This window comes from Mytilus californianus, unplaced genomic scaffold, assembly GCF_021869535.1.
Source record: "Mytilus californianus isolate M0D057914Y unplaced genomic scaffold, xbMytCali1.0.p SCAF_5, whole genome shotgun sequence".
Lineage (NCBI taxonomy): Eukaryota > Metazoa > Mollusca > Bivalvia > Mytilida > Mytilidae > Mytilus > Mytilus californianus.
This window is the reverse complement of record NW_026262701.1, coordinates 79,085,351-79,106,931: the sequence shown is the minus strand read 5'-3', so window position 1 is coordinate 79,106,931 and position 21,581 is coordinate 79,085,351. Positions and strand designations below refer to the sequence as shown.

The window sequence follows — 21,581 nt, the reverse complement described above, 5'->3', positions numbered from 1 at the left end:
TTCGCACTCTAACTTTAGTTTAAGTGAATGGATCTCCATGAAATTTTACCATAAGGTTCAATACCACGAAAGGAAGGTTGGGATTGATTTTGGGGGTTATGGTACCAACAGTTAAGGAATTAGGGGCCAAAAAGGGGCCAAAAATAAGCATTTTTGTAACTTCCAGACAATAACTTGTGTGTAAGTGTATGGATCTCTCTGACATTGTACCACACGGTTCCATATCACAAAGGAAAGGCTGTAATTGATTTTGGGGGTAATTGCCTCAAAATTTTAGGAATTAGGGGCCAAAAAAGGGGCAAAAAACAAGCATTTTTCTAGTTTCATGACAATAACTTGTGTGTAAGTGTTTGGATATTTCTGATATTGTACTACAAGGTTCCATATCACAAAGGGAAAGCTGGAATTGAGTTTGGGGGTAATTGCCCGAAACGTTTAGGAATTGGGGGCCAAAAAGGGGCCAAAAATAAGCATTTTTCTAGTTTCCAGACAATAACTTGTGTTCAAGTGTATGGATCTCTCTGAAATTGTACTGCAAGGTACCATACCACAAAGGGAAGGCTGGGATTGAGTTTGGGGGTGATGAATCATAAGGGGGTTCAAAAAATTTGGGGGGGGGGATTTTTTTTTTTCTTTTTTTCTTTTTTTCCTTTTTTTTTTCTTTTAAAATTTTCCATTTTAAGTTGGTTATTTCTGATTAATATTTAAAAGCAAATAATAATGATATGGTAGGAGATACACACCAAACAGGATGTGTAAATTATTATCTAATAAGTATTGTGCAATAGCAAGAAATTTTCAATTGCACAGTATTGCACAATAGCAAGAAATCTTCAATTGCACAGTATTGCGCAATAGCAAGAAATCTTCAATTGCACAGTATTGGGCAATAGCAAGAAATATCCAATAGCACAATATTGCGCAATAGCAAGAAATTGTCAATTGTACAGTATTGCTCAATAGCAAGAAATATTCAATTGCACAGTATTGTGCAAAAGAAGATACTTCGTATAAATTGCTTATTTCTTGATCAATTTCAATGGGGTTTTATTCTTGAATTCTTGGGGTTCTTTAATATGCTGAATCTAACCGTGTATTAAGTTTTTGGATTTTGGGCCCCGTTTTTAAATTGGTCCACATTGAGGTCCAAAGGGTCCAAAATTTAACTTTGTTTGATTTCATCAAAAATTGAATTATTGGGGTTCTTTGATATGCTGAATCTAACCGTGTATTTAGATTCTTAATTTTTGGTTCCGTTTTCAAATTGGTCTACATTAAGGTCCAAAGGGTCCAAAATTAAACTTAGTTTGATTTTAACAAAAATTGAATTTTTAGGGTTCTTTGATATGCTGAATCTAAACATGTATTTAGATTTTTGATTATGGGCCCAGTTTTCAAGTTGGTCCAAATCGGGGTCCAAAATTAAACTTTGTTTGATTTCAACAAAAATTGAATATATGGGGTTCTTTGATATGCTGAATCTAACCATGTATTTAGATTTTTGATTTTTGGGCCCTGTTATCAACTTTGTCCACATTGAGGTCAAAAGGGTCCAAAATTTAACTTTGTTTGATTTCATCAAAAATTGAATTATTGGGGTTCTTTGATATGCCGAATCTAACCGTGTATTTAGATTCTTAATTTTTGGTTCCGTTTTCAAATTGGTCTACATTAAGGTCCAAAGGGTCCAAAATTAAACTTAGTTTGATTTTAACAAAAATTGAATTTTTAGGGTTCTTTGATATGCTGAATCTAAACATGTATTTAGATTTTTGATTATGGGCCCAGTTTTCAAGTTGGTCCAAATCGGGGTCCAAAATTGAACTTTGTTTGATTTCATCAAAAATTGAATTCTTGGGGTTCTTTGATATGCTGAATCTAACCATGTATTTAGATTTTGGATATTGGACCATAATAGGTGAATGTCCAATTTAAAATTTTTAAGTTCTTAGACCACATTCATTCTGTGTCAGAAACCTATGCTGTGTCAAATATTTAATCACAATCCAAATTCAGAGCTGTATCAAGCTTGAATGTTGTGTCCATACTTGCCCCAACTGTTCAGGGTTCGACCTCTGCGGTCGTATCAAGCTGCGCCCTGCGGAGCATTTTATTTTATATTCAAATAAATCGTTTTGAATTTCGAGTTGCATTGGCAGCTGCCACCTTTCTCAAATTTTCTACTCATTACATTCTGTTTCCATTGGCATCAGTGTAAACACAAATTGCATATTAAACAATTCGAACAAAAAAAATTACAGAGTTATCATAGAGAATCAGATATATATAGGGTTAGTTCTAAATTTTAGCCAAAATAATAGGCAGAGGAAATCCACAGCCGAGTCCATATCACAGTCGTAATGTTAGCCTACTGATTGAGTACTCACTTTGAAAAAATGTTGCTGTTTTGGAAATTGTCAGTAATTGTAGTACAACAATGAAATGAATTTTTAACATAAAATTTTGTCCTTCAAATTCAGACAGTAATCAATGTAGTACACAAATTTAAAGTAACGAAAAAAACAGGCACTTGTCTCTGAATAATAGAAATACTGATAAATATATATATAAAGTGCCTAGATAATCAACCAAACAATGTTAGAGTAGATCTGACCTTAATATATAACACAACATTTTTTAGAAAATGACAGTCAGCCACGAACTTCTGTTATATTTCGATTCCACGGTTGTCTTTCCCACTGATCTACATTAAATTATCTACAAAATGGTGTACAACACGCCTATTTCTGTTGTTGGAATCATTAGTAGCAAGCCTTACAAGTAGGTTAACTATAAATTATTTCTCCATCTCACAGCCAAATGCCAATGTTGACATTGCACAAAATGGTGGTAAATTCAAAATTGAAAACTGTATTTTGTGTGTACAACTTTCATGTGGAATACATTTTAAAAAGGAAATGCTTACACTATTTCATACAAACAATTGTTTGTATTGAACACACATTTATCTTAGGTTTATTTCTTTTTTAAAGTTTTTCCTCTGTGTACTGGCCTGAGAATGATTTTGTGTACTATTTTATTTTATTTTCAGATGTTTTTGTAGTACCAATGGTGTCTTCATTGAATGGAGAGGATAAAACAAAGACATCTATTCATCAGACTTTAAAACTTAATCATTAATATATTTGTTGTAAATTTGATAGAATAAAACAGAATAAAAGTTGTACATGTATAGCTTGATTTTTATTAACAGAACTTTAAATACTACTTTTACATAAACATTTTCACCTGTATTATAAAAATGAAATTCTGCTGTTTTTGTCTTGCTGCAACACAGTTGCAGAAGCTAGAGTTAGGTGTGCTGTTTTTCGTCATTGGTGGTGTCAACCATTTGTAAGGTCAGTTTAAAGATACAACTTATAGCAAGTCAACTTTTGGTATTCAACTGTATTAGCATTGGCTTTTCTTATTTGTGTAGAAATTAGTTGGCTCCTTACTCTCAGTCAGGGTCCATTGACTTTAACAGTTTTGAATAGATTACAAGTTACAGTTTTGCATAGATTACAAGTTACAGTTTTGCCCTTTAAAATTCAACATTTGCATTATTATTCATAAAATTAAAATTACATGCAGGCGAGACATCTCTCTGTGTGAAGTCTATTTTATACACACTGAACCTTCATTATCTATTAAGTGGTCAGGAAATGTTTAGAACAGCACAAATAAAAATAAAGATTACATGAACCATTTAAAAAGAGATACCAGCGTTGAAGCTAAAAAGTGTCACAGATTATGAATAGCGGTAATATTTTTATATGCCAGTCAAAATTTTGACGGGACGTATTATGGTATACAAATGTCGTCTGTCTGTCCGGCATAAACATGTCGCACTGTAACTTGAGAACAATTTATCCAAATTTCAGTTGTTTCTTATGATGGTCAAACCTGTATACTTTTTGGTGAAAATAAGATTAAAACTTTTTGAGTTATTATGGTTTACAAATGTCGTCTGTCCATCTGTCTGTCCGGCGTAAACATGTCGCACCGTAACTTGAGAACAACTTATCCAAATTTCATGAAACTTAACATAAATGTTTCTTATGATAGTCAACCGATCTGTATACTTTTTGTTGAAAATAAGATTTAAACTTTTTGAGTCACGGGACTTAGTAACTAAAACAGGTGTGTGTTTTTGTACGCCCTTCAAATTTTTGACGGGACGTATTATGGTATACAAATGTCCGCCGTCCGTCCGTCTGTCTGTCCGGCGTAAACATGTCACACCGTAACTTGAGAATGACTTATCCAAATTTCATGAAACTTAGCATAGTTGTTTCTTATGATAGTCAAACCATCTGTATACTTTTTGGTGAAAATAAGATTAAAACTTTTTGAGTTACGGGACTTAGTAACTAAAACAGGTGTGTGTTTTTTTTCACATGTCGCACCGTATCTCAAAAACAATTTATGATTATTGCTTAAAACTTTACACACTTCTTAGTTATATTAATCTTAAGATCTGTATACTTTTTGGTGATGATTCAAAATTTTATTTTAGAGATATTGAGTATTTTGTTAAAAAAGGGGGAGGGGTTTTTCACATGTCGCGCCGTATCTCAAAAACAGTTTATGATTATTGCTTAAAATTTTACACACTTCTTAGTTATATTAATCTTAAGATCTGTATACTTTTTGGTTTTGATTCAAAATTTTATTTTAGAGATATTGAGTTTTTTGTAAAAAAAAAAGGGGGTTTTCGCATGTCACGCCGTATGTCAGAAACTATTTATGCTTATTGCATAAAAATTCACACACAAGACGACGGGCGTATCATGCGGTCATGGCGTAGCTGTTTATTTTTCACATGTCACGCCATATCTCAAAAACAATTTATGATTATTGCTTAAAACTTTACACACTTCATAGTTATATTAATCTTAAGATCTGTTTACTTTTTGGTGATGATTCAAAATTTTTATTTTTGAGTTATTGAGTATTTTGTAAAAAAAGGGGAGGGATTTTTCACATGTCGCGTCTCATCTCAAAAATGATTTATTATTATTGCTTAAAATTTTACACACTTCTTAGTTATATTAATCTTAAGATCTGTATACTTTTTGGTGATGATTCAAAATTTTATTTTAGAGATATTGAGTATTTTGTTAAAAAAGGGGGAGGGGTTTTTCACATGTCGCGCCGTATCTCAAAAACAGTTTATGATTATTGCTTAAAATTTTACACACTTCTTAGTTATATTAATCTTAAGATCTGTATACTTTTTGGTTTTGATTCAAAATTTTATTTTAGAGATATTGAGTTTTTTGTTAAAAAAAAAGGGGGTTTTCGCATGTCACGCCGTATGTCAGAAACTATTTATGCTTATTGCATAAAAATTCACACACAAGACGACGGGCGTATCATGCGGTCATGGCGTAGCTGTTTATTTTTCACATGTCACGCCATATCTCAAAAACAATTTATGATTATTGCTTAAAACTTTACACACTTCATAGTTATATTAATCTTAAGATCTGTTTACTTTTTGGTGATGATTCAAAATTTTATTTTTGAGTTATTGAGTATTTTGTAAAAAAAGGGGAGGGATTTTTCACATGTCGCGTCTCATCTCAAAAATGATTTATTATTATTGCTTAAAATTTTACACACTTCTTAGTTATATTAATCTAAAGATCTGTATACTTTTTGGTTTTGATTCAAAATTTTATTTTAGAGATATTGAGTTTTTTGTAAAAAAAAGGGGGTTTTCTCATGTTGCCCCATATGTCAGAAACTATTTATGATTATTGCATAAAAATTCACACACAAGACGACGGGCGTATCATGCGCTCATGGCCCAGATGTTTATTTAGATATTCGCACATGCTATGATGCTATCCGTTTATGGCATTGTACAGAAGGTTTTAAGCATATTTGCAATCTTGATGAAGGTGAGCTATTGCCATCATTTTGCATCCATTAATTATCACATTTTCATCATTTTGTCTTGTGTGTTTTAATCAAGATGAACCAAATTTTACAGTAATAGAGTTTTCCAAATCTTTTTTTGTCTGTTGGTCCTTGAAGAAAATCTGCTGGTCCTCACTTTTATTTCCAATGCAAAATACCAAAATTGTGTTGGTCCATAGCAAATTTTGGTAATCAAAATCTTTGGACCACCACTTTTCGAGAACTCAGAATATTGTGTGGAATATCATTTAAAACAGGTCATGCTGGTGGTACAAGGTTATAAATAAAAAATAATCTGTTATAGAACAAAAAACAAACTGAACTCCAAAGACAAACCTGTCTAGGCACTCCCTAGGTGGCTAAAACCAAAGACATGAAAATCTGTATTTGCTACATGCAGCATTTAGGAGTATGAGCAAAAACGGGTGATGTGTCTAGGTAAGGTAGCATGTCTTCTTGTGGACTTTTACTCTTAAAAATCAGTCTATGTGTTGGTGGAATACAAAGCAGGGTTCATATTCATATAACATGTTCTTGCCCTAAAAACATGTAAAACTTGCCACCAATCTATACATCCATCAAACCTTTTGTGAACATACATTGTATTTGTACTAAATTTCCTTTTCAGTGGATATATTAAATGGACTTTATAAAACATTTAATTCTTATTGATCAGCATGGAAGATTAGTGTTACATAGAACCCTTGTCCATCATTCTATTCTGCTTAATAATAACTTTCCACTGTCCTGGTTACCTAAAATGGCCAGATTTTTGGTATGCAGTTGCTAAATGAAGAGTGACAGTTATGACTAACTTTATTCTGATTTTTATTTAAATTAGTAGTGAGGTCCTGGGACTGAAGGAGAAAAATCACTTAATTATCTTTTGTACTAGTTGACTTCATATCAGAAAACTGAAATAGGAAAATAAACTAGTTTAGTCAATAAATAGTGAAATGTAAATCAGACTGACCTGCTAATTTTATACCAGATGTCCTGTACGGGTACACTTATTGAGATGGCTGCAGACCACTTCATATCTGTATGTAAATTTTAATAAAAAGCAGCTGTTAATCTCAGTAACCCTGCTATTGTGTTACTGACAGCTCAGACACATCCAAGTTAAGTTTTGTATCTAAATTTAGAAGTTTTAAAATTTTATTCAGGAATGATCACATTTACATTTAAACCAAAAATGATTTCTATTTCAAACTTTATTTTATGACCATGCACTGAATTCAATTGTTTAAACCAGAGGCTCCACAAATCCTATCAATTTTGCATAAAATTGATACAATGCAATGAGCATATTTCAAATAGTTTTCCAGAAAAAATGCCAAAAAATGTAATATCACCCTTCAAGGGCAATAACTCCTAAAAGGAGAAGACTGAAGATTTCAGGCATATTGACTAATTTGTAAATTGGGTGTCCAGCTGATAATTTTAGCTTTTTGAGTTTCTCTCCATCTCTTTAGTTTACACGAAAAAAACCCACAAAATTGTAAAAAATTATCATTCAATGGCATTCAATTACCCCTACTCCTGGAAGAAGTCAGATGACAATTTTGGTCATGCTGACTTATAAGGGAATCTTGTCCTGCTGTTCTATTTTGATATTTAGTTTCTTTTAATATACTATAGTGTCTTAAAAAAAACACAAAAATAGGTAAAAAGTGTCTTTCAAGGGCAATATAGCTCTTATACGAGGTCAACAGATGATTTTGGCCATGTTGACTGAATTGTAGAAGTTGTCCTGCTGATCATTTTTGCTTCTTACAGTTTCTCTCCATCAACTATAACTCATGCAAAAAATTCAATAACAGAAAATGGTTAAAATTCATCATTCTAGGGCAATTACTCCTATAAGGATTAAACCAACATTTTTGACCTTATAGTGGATCTTGTCCTGCTGTTCAATTTTGCCATATTACAGTTTCTCTCCATCTACTGCATTTTCTATGAAAAAGATAAATGTGTAAACAATTGTTTTTCAAGTGCTATACTCCTATAAGGAGTTTAATGACGTTTTTGTCTTGTTTAACTTATTTGTAGATCCTGTCCTGCTGATAAATTTTGGCATTTAGTTTACCTATATCTATCATATTTTAAAGATGAGAGCCAAAATCGCAAAAACTATAACTGTTATCAAGATAATAGTAAATACCTTCCTTTTACCCCCTGTGTTCTATTTTTAGCCCTGGCAGCCATGTTGGTTGGCTGGAGAAATCAAAGGACACATTTTTGTCCAGCTTGCAACAAAAGTCGCATAATGCGAGACAGGAATTACTTTCTGATTACATCATAAACCATTTGTTTAAAGACCTGGATGCTTCATACTTTGTATACAGATGACTTATATTATGAAGTTTCTGACTGCCATTGTCCTGGACCTCATTTTCATCGTTCAGTGACTGCTTGAAAGCTGCACATTTTTTTTGGTCATGTGAAATACTCATTTATTATGAGTAATAGGATAACAATAGAAGTCTACTTTTTGTCAGACAGGGTTCACCTGACCTCAACCTCATTCCATGGATCAGTGATAAAGGTTAAGATTTCAAGGTTAAGTCGGCATCTCCGATACTATAAGCAATAAGTCAAATATATTTGGTGTATGGAATGATTGTAGGGTGTAAATGTTGTCATGCAGGGTACATCTGACCTTAACCTCAATTTTATGGTTATTGATCAATGAACCATAAAATTGAGGTTAAGGTCAGATGTACCCTGCATGACAACATTTACACCCTACAATCATTCCATACACCAAATATATTTGACTTATTGCTTATAGTATCTTGTTGAATTTTCTGAATTAGGTATGTTTCTCAGATACTGTAAGCAATAGGTTAACAATATTTGGTGCATGGTATGATCATAAGGTGTACATGTCTGTCTGACAGGGTTCATCATACCTTGACCTCATTTTTATGGATCATTGATAATGTTAAAGTTAAGTGATACTTTTAATATATAACCTTCATATAACAGATTTTTAGCCATGATAAGTAAAGCATTAGTGTGTGCACTCTTATGTTCAAACTAGATACCAAAAAGATGATTATGGCCAAGTTTTGTTTGATTGGCCCAGTGGTTTCAGAGAAGATTTTTATACGCCCGTTTACGGGACGTATTATGGTATACCGTTGTCCGTCTGTCCGTCCGTCCGTCGTCAACATGTCGGACATTAACTCAAGAATGCTTTAACCAATTTGCATAAAACTTTGGTGAATTGTTTATATCTATTGACGTGAGCTCCCTTTCGTTTTTTATAAAATTTAGATTTTACGTTTCCGAGTTATGGGGTTTTATTCATTAAAAAAAGGGGGATTTTCCAGTTTTCGGACAATAAGTCAAGAATGCTTTCACCAACTTGCAAGAAATTGTGGTGAATTGTTTATATCTATTAACATGAGCTCTCTTTTGATTTTTATAAATTTTAGATTTTACGTTTCCGAGTTACAGGGTTTTATCCATAAAAAAAGGGGGGATTTTTCAGTTTTCGGACAAAAACTCAAAAATGCTTTCAGCAATTCTTATGAAACTTTGGTGAATTGTTTGTATGTATTGATGTAAACTCTCTTTAGAATTTTATAAATTTTACATTTAACATTTCTGAGTTATGGGGTTTTATTCATTAAAAAAAGGGTGATTTTCCAGTTTTCAGACAATAACTCAAAAATGCTGTCACCAATTCTTATGAAACTTTGGTGAATTGTTTATATCTATTGATGTAAGCTCCCTTTTTATTTTCATAAATTTCTAATATGGCATTGATTGATTGTTGGTTGCTTAACGTCCAGTGGCAAATATTTCATGCATATTCAGGACGATTGAACTTTATTTGTTTATAGTCTTGACAACAGATTTACTAAGTGTTGCACAACAGCAAGAAATTTTTAATTGAATATAAATTCAATTCATATAACCAATTTAAGTTCTTTGAATACATTTATTCAGAAACCTATAATATGTCAAATATTTAATTACAATCCAAATTCAGACCTGAATCAAGCTTGAATGTTGTGTCCATTTCTGCCCCAACTGTTCAGGGTCGGACCTCTGCGGGCGTATCTAGCTGCGCTCAGCGAAGCAGTTTATTGTAAAGGTTACTGGACAAGTGATGAGAAAAGCTGACACTGGCCCTTTGAGCCTGGTGAGATAAAAATTAACTACTTCCAGCCAAAAAAGTTTCAAAATTGTGATACTCTGCACATTCATTTCATATAACCTCTTAAACTGAAGGAATCCAAGAAAACTGACTTATAATTTTCTCTTTTGAAATGTTTTACATTTGTCATTCCGAGGCCTTTTATTGCTTGCTGTAAAATAACTAGTACTATGAGTGAACTCACAACCCTGCAATACTTTTAGTACATCTATAATATAAATTAAATTGATTATCTCACCTGTAAAAATGGAACGAGATTATATTCCATTATGCACCTCTTCAGGTAGTCTTTTACATAAAGTTTATAAAGTTTCAGCAATATCTGTCAAGCCATTTATGAAGAGTTACTCTTACAAGGCAAATGGACAGACTGATTGACAAGGTAATTCCGGTATATACACCCCACCAAAATAAACCTCTGTTTGTTGAGGAGAGGGTTAAAAAAGCTACACAACCTTTCCATGCAAAACCTGATGATTTCTCCATATTTACCTTCATCTTACTGTTACATAAGTTGATAAACATTTAGAGTACGTTTTTCATAAAAAAAATAAATAATATATTAAAAGATGAAGAACACTTCTAAAATTATACTTCATCAAAGTCTTGTTTCAATGTAAGGTTCAAGTTATCATCATTTAGAATACTGTGGATTCATTATTATTCGTTGGATACCAATTTTCATGGGTTTGGTGGATACAGGTGAACCACAAATTCAAATGTTCAAAGATTACAAATTTTCTATAAAAATTGTTTTTAAAAGTATCTGCAACTCAATTTGGATCTTTCCCTCATTACCTGACACCACAGACTCATTTGGGTTCTAATCGGAAATAGGATTCTTGGGTTATCATCAAGAATCCTAACTAGGTTTATCATCAATAAAACCTGTTTTCTGCACTGACTTGGGGCTATTTTTAGCATCTATGACCTTTCTTTACCTTGGTTGTAGTGATCTAAATTTAAGTAGGATTCTTCTTAAAATTCACAGAAATTTCAATGTTAGCTGGTAATGTACTTAGGTCACAAAGTACAAAAAACAATCATGTGTTATGAAATGTTCCCAGGCAAAGCAAGTTAAAACTTTGTAATTTTTACTACTAAAGGGAATCAGAAAGGGCCAGCCATTTCCCTACATAATACAAAATGTATTCTATTACTTTTTCAAGTCAGAAACAAAAAACTAATTTATTATATAATAAACTGTTAACACAGAGATATGTTTCGCCTATTTGTTATTTTGGAAATGCAAATGTTGAAATTAAAATAACAATAATTTAACATGTAAGTTATGCAAATATTCAGTCAATGAACCATGACTAAAGGTACAAGGCAAAACAATTTCCATGGAAATGAGATGTGTTAATGCTAATACAACTGTATACCATATACTATTGACTTTTCATTAGTCGTTCCCTTTAAAGAAACCTAAACACAAACATTAACTTGTAAACTAAGCAAAAGTTTCAAAGTCAATAGACCATGACTGAAGGGGCGGGGCCAAATAAACTCCATGGAAATGAGATATGCCAATGTTTATACAACTGCATACCAAATATCATTGACCTACCACAAGTGGTTCCCCATAAACTGACCTAATCACAAACTAATACATGAAAACTAAACAAAGTTTCAAAGTCAATAAACCATGACTGAGGGGATGGGGCCAAATAATCTCCATGGTAATGAGATGTGCCAATGCTAATTCAAATGCATACCAAATATCATTGACCTACCACTAGCGGTTCACCATAAACAAGACCTAATCACAAACTAATACATTGTTGATGCCGCCTTCGCTGCCGCCGGAAACAGCATACCTATGTCTCGCTTTTTGACTCCGTCAAGGCATGACAAAAACCATGATAGAATAATAGTCCTCCTCTACTTCATAGATGAAATCTATAAGATATAGTTGCTGAGCTTCCAAAGGCAAAATGATGGGAACATTCATGATAACAGATAACAGATAAAAACAACATAACCTGGAAAAAACAGTTGTTTATTTGACCTGATTTTTAAGATAATCAATCATTTATTTATAATATACATGTAAACTGTAAATTCAAAACATCAGGATTATCTATGGTACATTCTGTCCAAATTACTTTCTAGTAGACATGTCAGTATTACTGTAAATTGTAATTTATAATACAGACTATACAGGCTCTGTATACCCAAAATGTATATCTTTTAATATGGATGTGTAAAAAAAGATGCATTTCATACAAATAAACAGAATTCATGGTATTAAATTATAACTTTTACAAAGAACCAGAGATCCTGAGTACTGTTGGAAGGTACTCTCCTTGACAGGGCACTTCAGTATATCATTATATAGAACTTGATATTTTGATAATGCAACCTTTCATTTTGTAATTTTCTGTCTTTTTATTCTTGCCTTACAATCATGTCCTAAAATGTATTAAATTTTAACCACTATACTTTCAATTTCGTGTAATATACCTGAACTTATTCAAATTATAAAAAATTTTAACAGCAAAATTTGAATTTATGTAATTAAAAATATCAAATGTACATTGAATTCACAGTATACAACTTGAATAATTTACATAATTTACCTATATTGTGGTTATAAAATACACCTACATAGATAATCATACTGATTTTAATAACTTGATGTGGTTTTATTCATAACAAACATATACTATAACTAACATTTAGAAAAAAAAATATAACCAGTTTCAACTGAAACTTCAATTAACATGGTTTTTATTTAATGGTCTATTTAAAAATTCCAGTTTAAAATATTTATAGCATCAAGGTAATCAACAGCAAGTATTTGAGGGTGTTTGAATAGTTCTGTTCCTTTTTTACCTGAATTGTTTTTAAAATGAACTTTTACAACTTTTTAAATCTTTTTTGAACAAATTTCTCTTTGAGTTTTTTTTAATATGTTTTAAAGTCCCTTTACAATTTTAATTCAACTCCTGAAAGTTTTAAATTATGAGCAATTTCAATTGTGCATCTACAACTTAAAAGTTTAGTTCATAATAATAAATGATACTTAATGCAGCAATTGCTTATAAGTTGCAATTTCTAAATGAAAAATAAAACCATAAAATTTAATAAACCTTATTGTCTGAAATGATAATACAATTCATATACTCATATATACATACAATTATTAGTACATATCATGCATAATTTACCCCAAAAATGATTGTACAAAATATAAAAACTTTTTGTTTAACAATGTTCATAGATAGTTTTCAATTTAAACATTTTGAGCAAGAGTTACCTCCCTTCTGTTGTCATTTTTGGAGTCTACGAACATAAATTCCTTCATAAATCAACCACATTCAACTTGTTATACAAACAGCTAGACTTTAAAAAAAGTTGTTTTCTGAAAATTTTCTTTTATGTCAGCCTTCTTAATTTATCACTACGATCTAGTAAGGTTTCAATTTGGTTAGTCAAATGATTAACACCTCCAAAATGGTGGACAAGGGAATAAACTCACACTCAAACTATGTCATGAAATCTATCTTCATTTAGTTCTTAGTAAAACTACAAAATCATCATTACAATCTTGCTGAAGTAATTAGCATTAATTGACAAATCAATAACTCTTTGAACAAAAATCTATGAAAAGTCTTTGTTTTTGAGCCAAAAAAATATCTGCACTTAAAACATACAGGACCATTAAACTGTACTGTTCAATTAATTTTTGTCAAGTGGTAAATATTTATATACATCCAAAGCATGAAATATTCTGCAATTACTTTTACAGTAAACTGAATTTTCTTTCTAAATTCAGGTGAATTTAATCATTTTTGTCGAAACACCACAAATCAAGATGACATTAGCACAGAAGTATGAGCTAGTGTTTTAAAATTTTTAGAGTTAGCACATATTTTAATTCATATACACAATTTGTAAACTTAAATGTTGATTTGTAATGAATGTTAACTTACGTCTAAAACTATTTTCCATGGAAAAAACATAGTTAAAGTCACTTTAGCTGACATGACAATATTGAAGTACAATGTTAGCATTAAAACAAAAAAGCACTTTTTTACAAGTCTAGTTATGGTATTATGAATATTCTATGATGTAAAATGATAATAAAATCAATCATAACGTTATACAACAACAAAATATAAAGTGTGCCAGTATGGCATATTAAATTTACAACTGAAACCAATTAATTGGTTAAAATATTTACATCTTCTATGAACATTTTTTTATAGTGAAAAAGGCACTTTCTTACATAGGATTTTTAGGAAAAAAGGAGATTATAACATTGACGAACAAGCATATGGACAACAGAAGCTAAGCTGAGGATTAACAATATGTTATTTCATAATTTATTATTTATTTATGATTAAAAGTGTCTATGCTTTTAAAGTTAAAATTATGTATATTTACAATATCACAGAGAAAATTTCACAAACATTAGTGTATGTACATTCAGTCACAGATTATTCATATATAAGTGTACTGAAAAATGTTTAAAGAGTTTCATTTGTATTATTTTTCTACTGAACTTTGCATAAAGCACATTCTAATTTGTGTTAAAGTGGGAATAAATTACAATCTTGTGCTTCAACATTTTACATTGCTCCATTGGGGTAAACACACCCAACCATGGTTGACCCCCCCCCCCAAAAAAAAGACACAAAGATGAAACACAATTAAAATTGAGTTAGATATTAAGAAACAATCAGTACTCTCTTATTTCATGTTTACAACCACTCTTTGATTGGATATTGAGATTTTTAATAAAAATATGCATGCCACATTTTAAAAATACAGAAACCCATATCATATGTACATATGTGGCTAATATGGTAAACTTAAGATAGGACACAAGAAAATGTTCACCGGTGTAGAGCAGAAATGTTCAAATATAATAAATCAACAATATATAATAAAACTCAATTTAATAACTTAAAACTATTTTCTACTGATATCAATAACTGTGAACATTTTAATTGGATTTTTTTTTAAACAATTTTATTGAGTTACATTTTTTTATTTTTTAATTTCCACTTCTTATTAATTGGCTTTTTATCTTTAATGATTATTCTACTGACCATATCCAAATTTAAAATAAACAAGAGTGGACACGCTGAAATGTCTCGCCTTCTTTACTAACCATTGATATTATGTTGATAGTCCTAAATGAAAGCTTTACTACAACTATTACATAAACTTAACATGATCAAAGAAAATGAAGTCAAGGTCATATAAACCAAACAAGAAATACATGTACACCTTACAATCATTCAATACACTAAATATAGTTGACCTATTGCTTATAGTTTCTAAGAAACAGACTTAACCAAGAAAACTAAACATTGACCAATGAATCGTGAAAATGAGGTAAAAGTCAGATGAACCATGCCAGGCAGACATGAACAGCTTACAATCCTTCCATACAACAAATATAGCTGACCTATTGCTTATAGTTTAAGAAAAACAGACTGAAACACATAAACTTAACACTGAGCAATGAACTGTGAAAATGAGGTCAAGGTCAAATAAAACCTGCGAGACTGACATGTACATCATAGAATATTTCCATACACCAAATATAGTTGACTTATTGCATAATAGTATAAGAAAAAAGACCAAAACTCAAAAACTTAACTTTGACCACTGAACCATGAAAATGAGGTCAAAGTCAGATGACACCTGCCAGTTGGACATGTACACCTTACAATCATTCCATACACCAAATATAATAGACCTATTGCATACAGTATAAGAAAAACGGACCAAAACACAAAAACTTAACTATAACCACTGAACCATGAAAATGAGGTCAAGGTCAGATGACACCTGCCAGTTGGACATGTACACCTTACAATCATTCCATACACCAAATATAGTAGACCTATTGGATAAAGTATAAGAAAAACAGACCAAAACACAAAAACTTAACTATAACCACTGAACCATGAAAATGAGGTCAAGGTCAGATGACACCTGCCAGTTGGACATGTACACCTTACAATCATTCCATACACCAAATATAATAGACCTATTGCATACAGTATAAGAAAAACAGACCAAAACACAAAAACTTAACTATAACCACTGAACCATGAAAATGAGGTCAAGGTCAGATGACACCTGCCAGTTGGACATGTACACCTTACAATCATTCCATACACCAAATATAATAGACCTATTGCATACAGTATAAGAAAAACAGACCAAAACACAAAAACTTAACTATAACCACTGAACCATGAAAATGAGGTCAAGGTCAGATGACACCTGCCAGTTGGACATGTACACCTTACAGTCCTTCCATACACCAAATATACTAGACCTATTGCTTATAGTATCTGAGATATGGACTTGACCACCAAAACTTAACCTTGTTCACTGATCCATGAAATGAGGTCGAGGTCAAGTGAAAACGGTCTGACAGGCATGAGGACCTTGCAAGGTATGCACATACTAAATATAGTTATCCTATTACTTATAATAAGAGAGAATTTAACATTACAAATAATCTGAACTTTTTTTTCAAGTAGTCACTGAACCATGAAAATGAGGTCAAGGAAATTGGACATGTGACTGACGGAAACTTCGTAACATGAGGCATCCATATACAAAGTATGAAGCATCCAGGACTTCCACCTTCTAAAATATAAAGCTTTTAAGAAGTTAGCTAACGCCGCCGCCGCCGCCGTAGCCGCCGGATCGCTATCCCTATGTCGAGCTTTCTGCGACAAAAGTCGCAGGCTCGACAAAAATTGCTTTTAATTAGTCAAAATAGCTTAACATATAAATTTTGATACTTCTGAAAGTTAGAAATAATAAAACATGAGGATCCCAAAAGGCTGAATCGCTCACCTGGTAACAATATACAATTTTGAAATTTATTTTTACCTATATTGCAATCATGGCAGATAGAACTTGACCTACTGATCATTTTTACCCTTCTTATTTTGATGAATCTACTTTACTCCCTTTGTCCTATTTTAAACAACAGCAGCCATTTTTATATACTTGTATACAATTTAAAAACTAGATTCCCTTGGGAACATTCAGGAAAAGTTCAGTTTGAGAGGAGAATTCTTTAATGAAACAGTTTACGAGGACTGATGCTAATTGATGGCAATAGCTTGAAGGCCCTATGGGCCAGGTAAGCTAAAAATGAATAAAAGTGTGGACAACATCAAATGTCAATCAGACAAGTAAAATTCTATTTATTTTATTTCCTCCAAATCAATATTTCAATTTATCACAAAACAAAACTGACAGGTTATTTAAAGATTTGTATAAATTTATTTTCATACAATCCAATCTAGTTGCATTTTATTTACAACATTTATCAGACTTCCAAAATGTAGGGATTTTTTTTTTTAAAGGAAAGCATGAAAAAATTTTAATTATAGAAAAAAATATAACTACTGGAAAATATCACATTTCAAAACAATATTTTAAAAATTTAATTATATTAACAAATAATATACATCTTTTTAATAATTTACAATTGAGTTTCTCCATTAAATCTTCTTTGTGCTGCCATATAATGTAATTCTCTCCTTCTAAGAGGATCTTCTGTTGATGTATGTGTATAATCTCTAAGAGGATCTCCTGATGATGTATGTGTATAATCTGGCCTTCCAAGATATTCTTCTGTTGATGTTTGTGTTTGTAAAATATTATTTTTATTTTCACTGTTTTCTACACTATTCAGATCACCCTGGTTTGTACTATTTTTGTCTAAATATTTCCTATAAATATAAAAAAAATAGTAATATTTATAATTACCATCATAGACCATTTCAAAGATTATTGTGTCCATTAATTGAAGGATGGCACAGTACTAACCTTATTCATATATTATAAAAAAGGACAATCTTAATGTCCTACAGTTAATTCCAAACAATATATTAAGGAAACATTTCCAATAAAAGAAGAATGTGTCAGAGGACACGAATGCCCCCGTTCAAGCTTCAAACAAATGAAAATGGGACGGACGGATGGAAAGACGGAAGGAAGGAAAGACGGTCGGTCAAGGGTAGTAATTAATGCCCCCATCACCTAGGATGGGGGCATGAAAATAACTGCCTTCAAATGCTGATATGAGTTTAAAGTCATTTTAACACAACAATATGTAAAATGTTTTTTCAACTACACTCTTTTAGTAAATTACTAAAGCTTAGAAAACAAACAGCATTACATTCCTATTCAGGCTCGACAAATCCTCTGGTATTCAATAAAATAGACAAATATGAATATTTCTCTTTTTTCCTATAACTTCTTTCACTTATATGTAGAGAATATTTACAAATAATTTCATTACTCTTGACTTTAAAGTTTTATCATAAGCACCATCAGATCTGTTCATCATTTCAAATTAACTGTTCTTTTGACATATAATTCCACTAAATTCTATTAAATTTACTTACTTTCTAGCCATTTCCAACATAGAATTTTTTCTATCACTTAACATTTCTTCCCTCTCTGAGGTTGACTTTGAGAATCTCCCTCCAAAAGTTGAAGGACCTGCAGCTGGTTCATTAATTTCTTCCCTTGTTAAAAATATAAAAATATATTATAATTTACAGGTTGCTGAGTATGAAAAGAAAATGTCCATTTCAGTAAGTTTGCAGTATGATTTATAATTGCCACACATCTCCTTTCAATCACATAATTGTGTCACCAAAAAAATCTGTAATTTAAAGAAAATTGTATTTTGGAATTATAAACCCTTATCAACACCTAAAACAAAAATTGATATGTTGTTGTGCTAAGCATACCTCCAACTCATAAGTCAAAGTTTTGGGATTCAGGAAAAAGGTGTTTGACTGATATGCTCGAATGTTACAACTCATCTCTATCAAGCTGATTATCAAATATGTTCAGTAGTACTTCAAAAAAGTAAGAAAAAATGTTATCTTAATCCACATTTTAAAAAATTTCACCATCAAGAAGTCAGTGTCTGACAAAAAGTATTCACATGTTACAACTCATCACTGTCAAGCTGCTGATTATATATGAAGCTATATTCAGTAGGAATTTACTTGAGAAAAGTGTGACAGAAATATTTGTTGAACATGACGGACATACAAGGTGAATGCAATATAGTCCCCACTCCTAGAATGGGGCAATACATAAATAATGTTCAAGGGCTAAGGGAGACAGTTATATTGTCCTTCACGGTATACTAGTTAGTAATGTGTCTCAGTATTTATATGTTGAATATAACTTTCAAAAATTATATCTTGTTTGAACTAAAATCTTGAACATAAAAGCAACTGTAACAGCACCTCTGACTCCTTGTTTAGGGATTTGCAAGATTTTGAATTACATAATTTATAAAAAAATTAATTTGTATTGAAGTAACTTTATAACAACTACAAATGTTGTACCTGTTTTCCTCTAAAAAAGGAACATTCTCATCAATATATGATGGTCTATCATTCTGTTCTTGGTACAAATTTTCAGCTAATGCCATTGCTCCTGTCTGTGATATGACTGAAGGAAGCAACAATTGCTAAAATTAGAATAACTTTTCAATTAAGTTAAGTTTATGAATAACTATAAAGCAAAAACATGCACTGCTTTTTATGTTTTATATTTTTTTTTCATAATCTAAAATTTCAGGGATTCGAAATAAATTTTCAAAAAAATAGGACATTGCTAAAAGATATCTGTACTAAAAATCTTACAATACTAATGGAAGTAAAGTCTCATAATCATGTTATTGAAGAACTATGAAAAGATATATCATTGTAAAAATTAAACATTATAGCGCCGCAAACAAGCACTTCTCCATATCAGCTTCAAAAAGAGAATTCATTTCTTCCTATGATTCTGAAGTAGTGTGAGCCCTATAAATCTATATCAATTCTTTTACAAACAATTCTAAATTGAAAACAATGTTCAAACCTATGATTGCGTTGGATAAAAACAGCAATTTTTATATGTGTGCATGCAAAACAAATTTCTTGGTAGAGGGGTCTAAATACAGCACAAACAACATTTTCCAAAAGACCAAAAAAGTGAAAAAGTATATTTTAACAAAACGCATTTGACTAGCAGGTCGAACAACAGATGCTCTTAAACCCTGCTGACTGCCATGGCGATTGCCAAATAAACGGATCACCAGATGTAACAAAATGGATCTTAATTATTAATTTAATATCAAACAGAAAACAATAAACTTGCGGAAAAGATGGTTTACCCCAAACATTAGGTGCAAAAATTGGTACACCATATCCGGATTTCAACAATTAATGTCTCTTCAGTGATGTTAGGAATTGAAAGGATATTTGGAAGGCCATATAATTTACCTCAATTTAGGATTGACTCTTGAATTTTGAACAGTCGATTTAATCTTTTTTACAAGACATGGGAGATGAAAATAACATGAAAAAATCATACCATGGAAATTTGGTAATCTTAAGATATTTCACAAGTTGTTTCCCAATACAGTGATTCCAATTATTTATCTTATTAATACATGTACATCAAAATTTGCACAGGTTTAAGATTTGCATCCCTAATATCGGGAAATTTAAAAAATTACTCTAAAATTAATGCATAAAGTCACCTTTTTATTATTGCGTCTCCTTGAGATAATATCTTAAATCCACACATCCCAGGCTCCAATGAGTAGTTCTTACAATAAGGTCAAAATAGATATATATAATACAGTCTAGATCAAGGCTTCCTAAACGGTCATATTTGCCGGAAAAATGTAAATTTATCGGACATTGTTCGACTGGGCCAAGCATGAAAGGGACATCCTATGTAGGTTTGCCATTTCAACGTTCACGTGATTCCGAAAAAATCAACCATTTTGACTTAACCTTGTGCCTTAAACAGACACACTTTTCCGGTCATTAAAGTGATAGTACTCTATAAACAAGCCCTACTATAATCCCCTCTCATTACAATCAAGGTTAATTAAGTGTCTAACGGGTGAGATTTACCTGTGATCATCTGTGTCAGGTAAACTATTTGTGCCAAACATCGATCGATCTTTTTGGAAGTTATTTTTTTATGTAAATTAAAAACATTCCTGGTCTAAATCTAACTACTTTTTAACAACAGATTGAGACTATCAGAAAAACGTATTTAAAACGATAAGATCATAATCTACACACTAAAGATAAACTTTTTTGTACCGGACATTGACCGGCCTATTTATTTAAAAGTTATATTTAAATTTCAGAAGTTTGCATCTAATCAATTTAGCCAAAAAGATTTAGATTATCAGAAATACATATATGAACATGATTTGATGAAAAAATAATAAAGGTAGTAATAAAGGTTGTCAGCGAAAAATCGTCAGAACCATGTTGTTTGAACTAGTACAAGTGTGCGCATGTGCACAGGTGTGAGGTTTTATTATGCATCCGAATTTTTCAAAAATGCTAAAATTATCATTGATACCTTTATCTAACATTCATTTCAAATATTTTCCTGAAGAAATAACCTGGAAAGAGCTACTTAAACTCAATCTTGCTTTGTAAACGTACACTGA

At 31.4% G+C, this 21,581-nt stretch overlaps 1 protein-coding gene across 4 annotated transcripts in view; it reads right to left on the bottom strand.

Annotated features, from left to right (window-relative positions):
• Positions 1–12,080: 12,080 nt before the first annotated feature.
• The window catches only part of LOC127701485 (E3 ubiquitin-protein ligase AMFR-like), a 30,325-nt gene continuing 20,824 nt past the window's right edge, over positions 12,081–21,581 (bottom strand). The window contains exons 13-16 of one of the 4 annotated variants that reach the window (XR_007982057.1): positions 19,462–19,586; positions 18,499–18,621; positions 15,929–17,820; positions 12,081–15,781 (exon numbers count right to left, since the gene is read on the bottom strand). Coding sequence is in view for 1 of the 4 variants with exons in the window: in XM_052205362.1 (XP_052061322.1) it covers positions 17,571–17,820; positions 18,499–18,621; positions 19,462–19,586 (498 nt within the window). In the remaining 3 variants the exon portion in view is untranslated. Of the gene's footprint in view, positions 17,821–18,498; positions 18,622–19,461; positions 19,587–21,581 lie in introns of all 4 variants that reach the window. The other 3 variants (XR_007982058.1, XR_007982059.1, XM_052205362.1) reach the window with 3 other exon arrangements.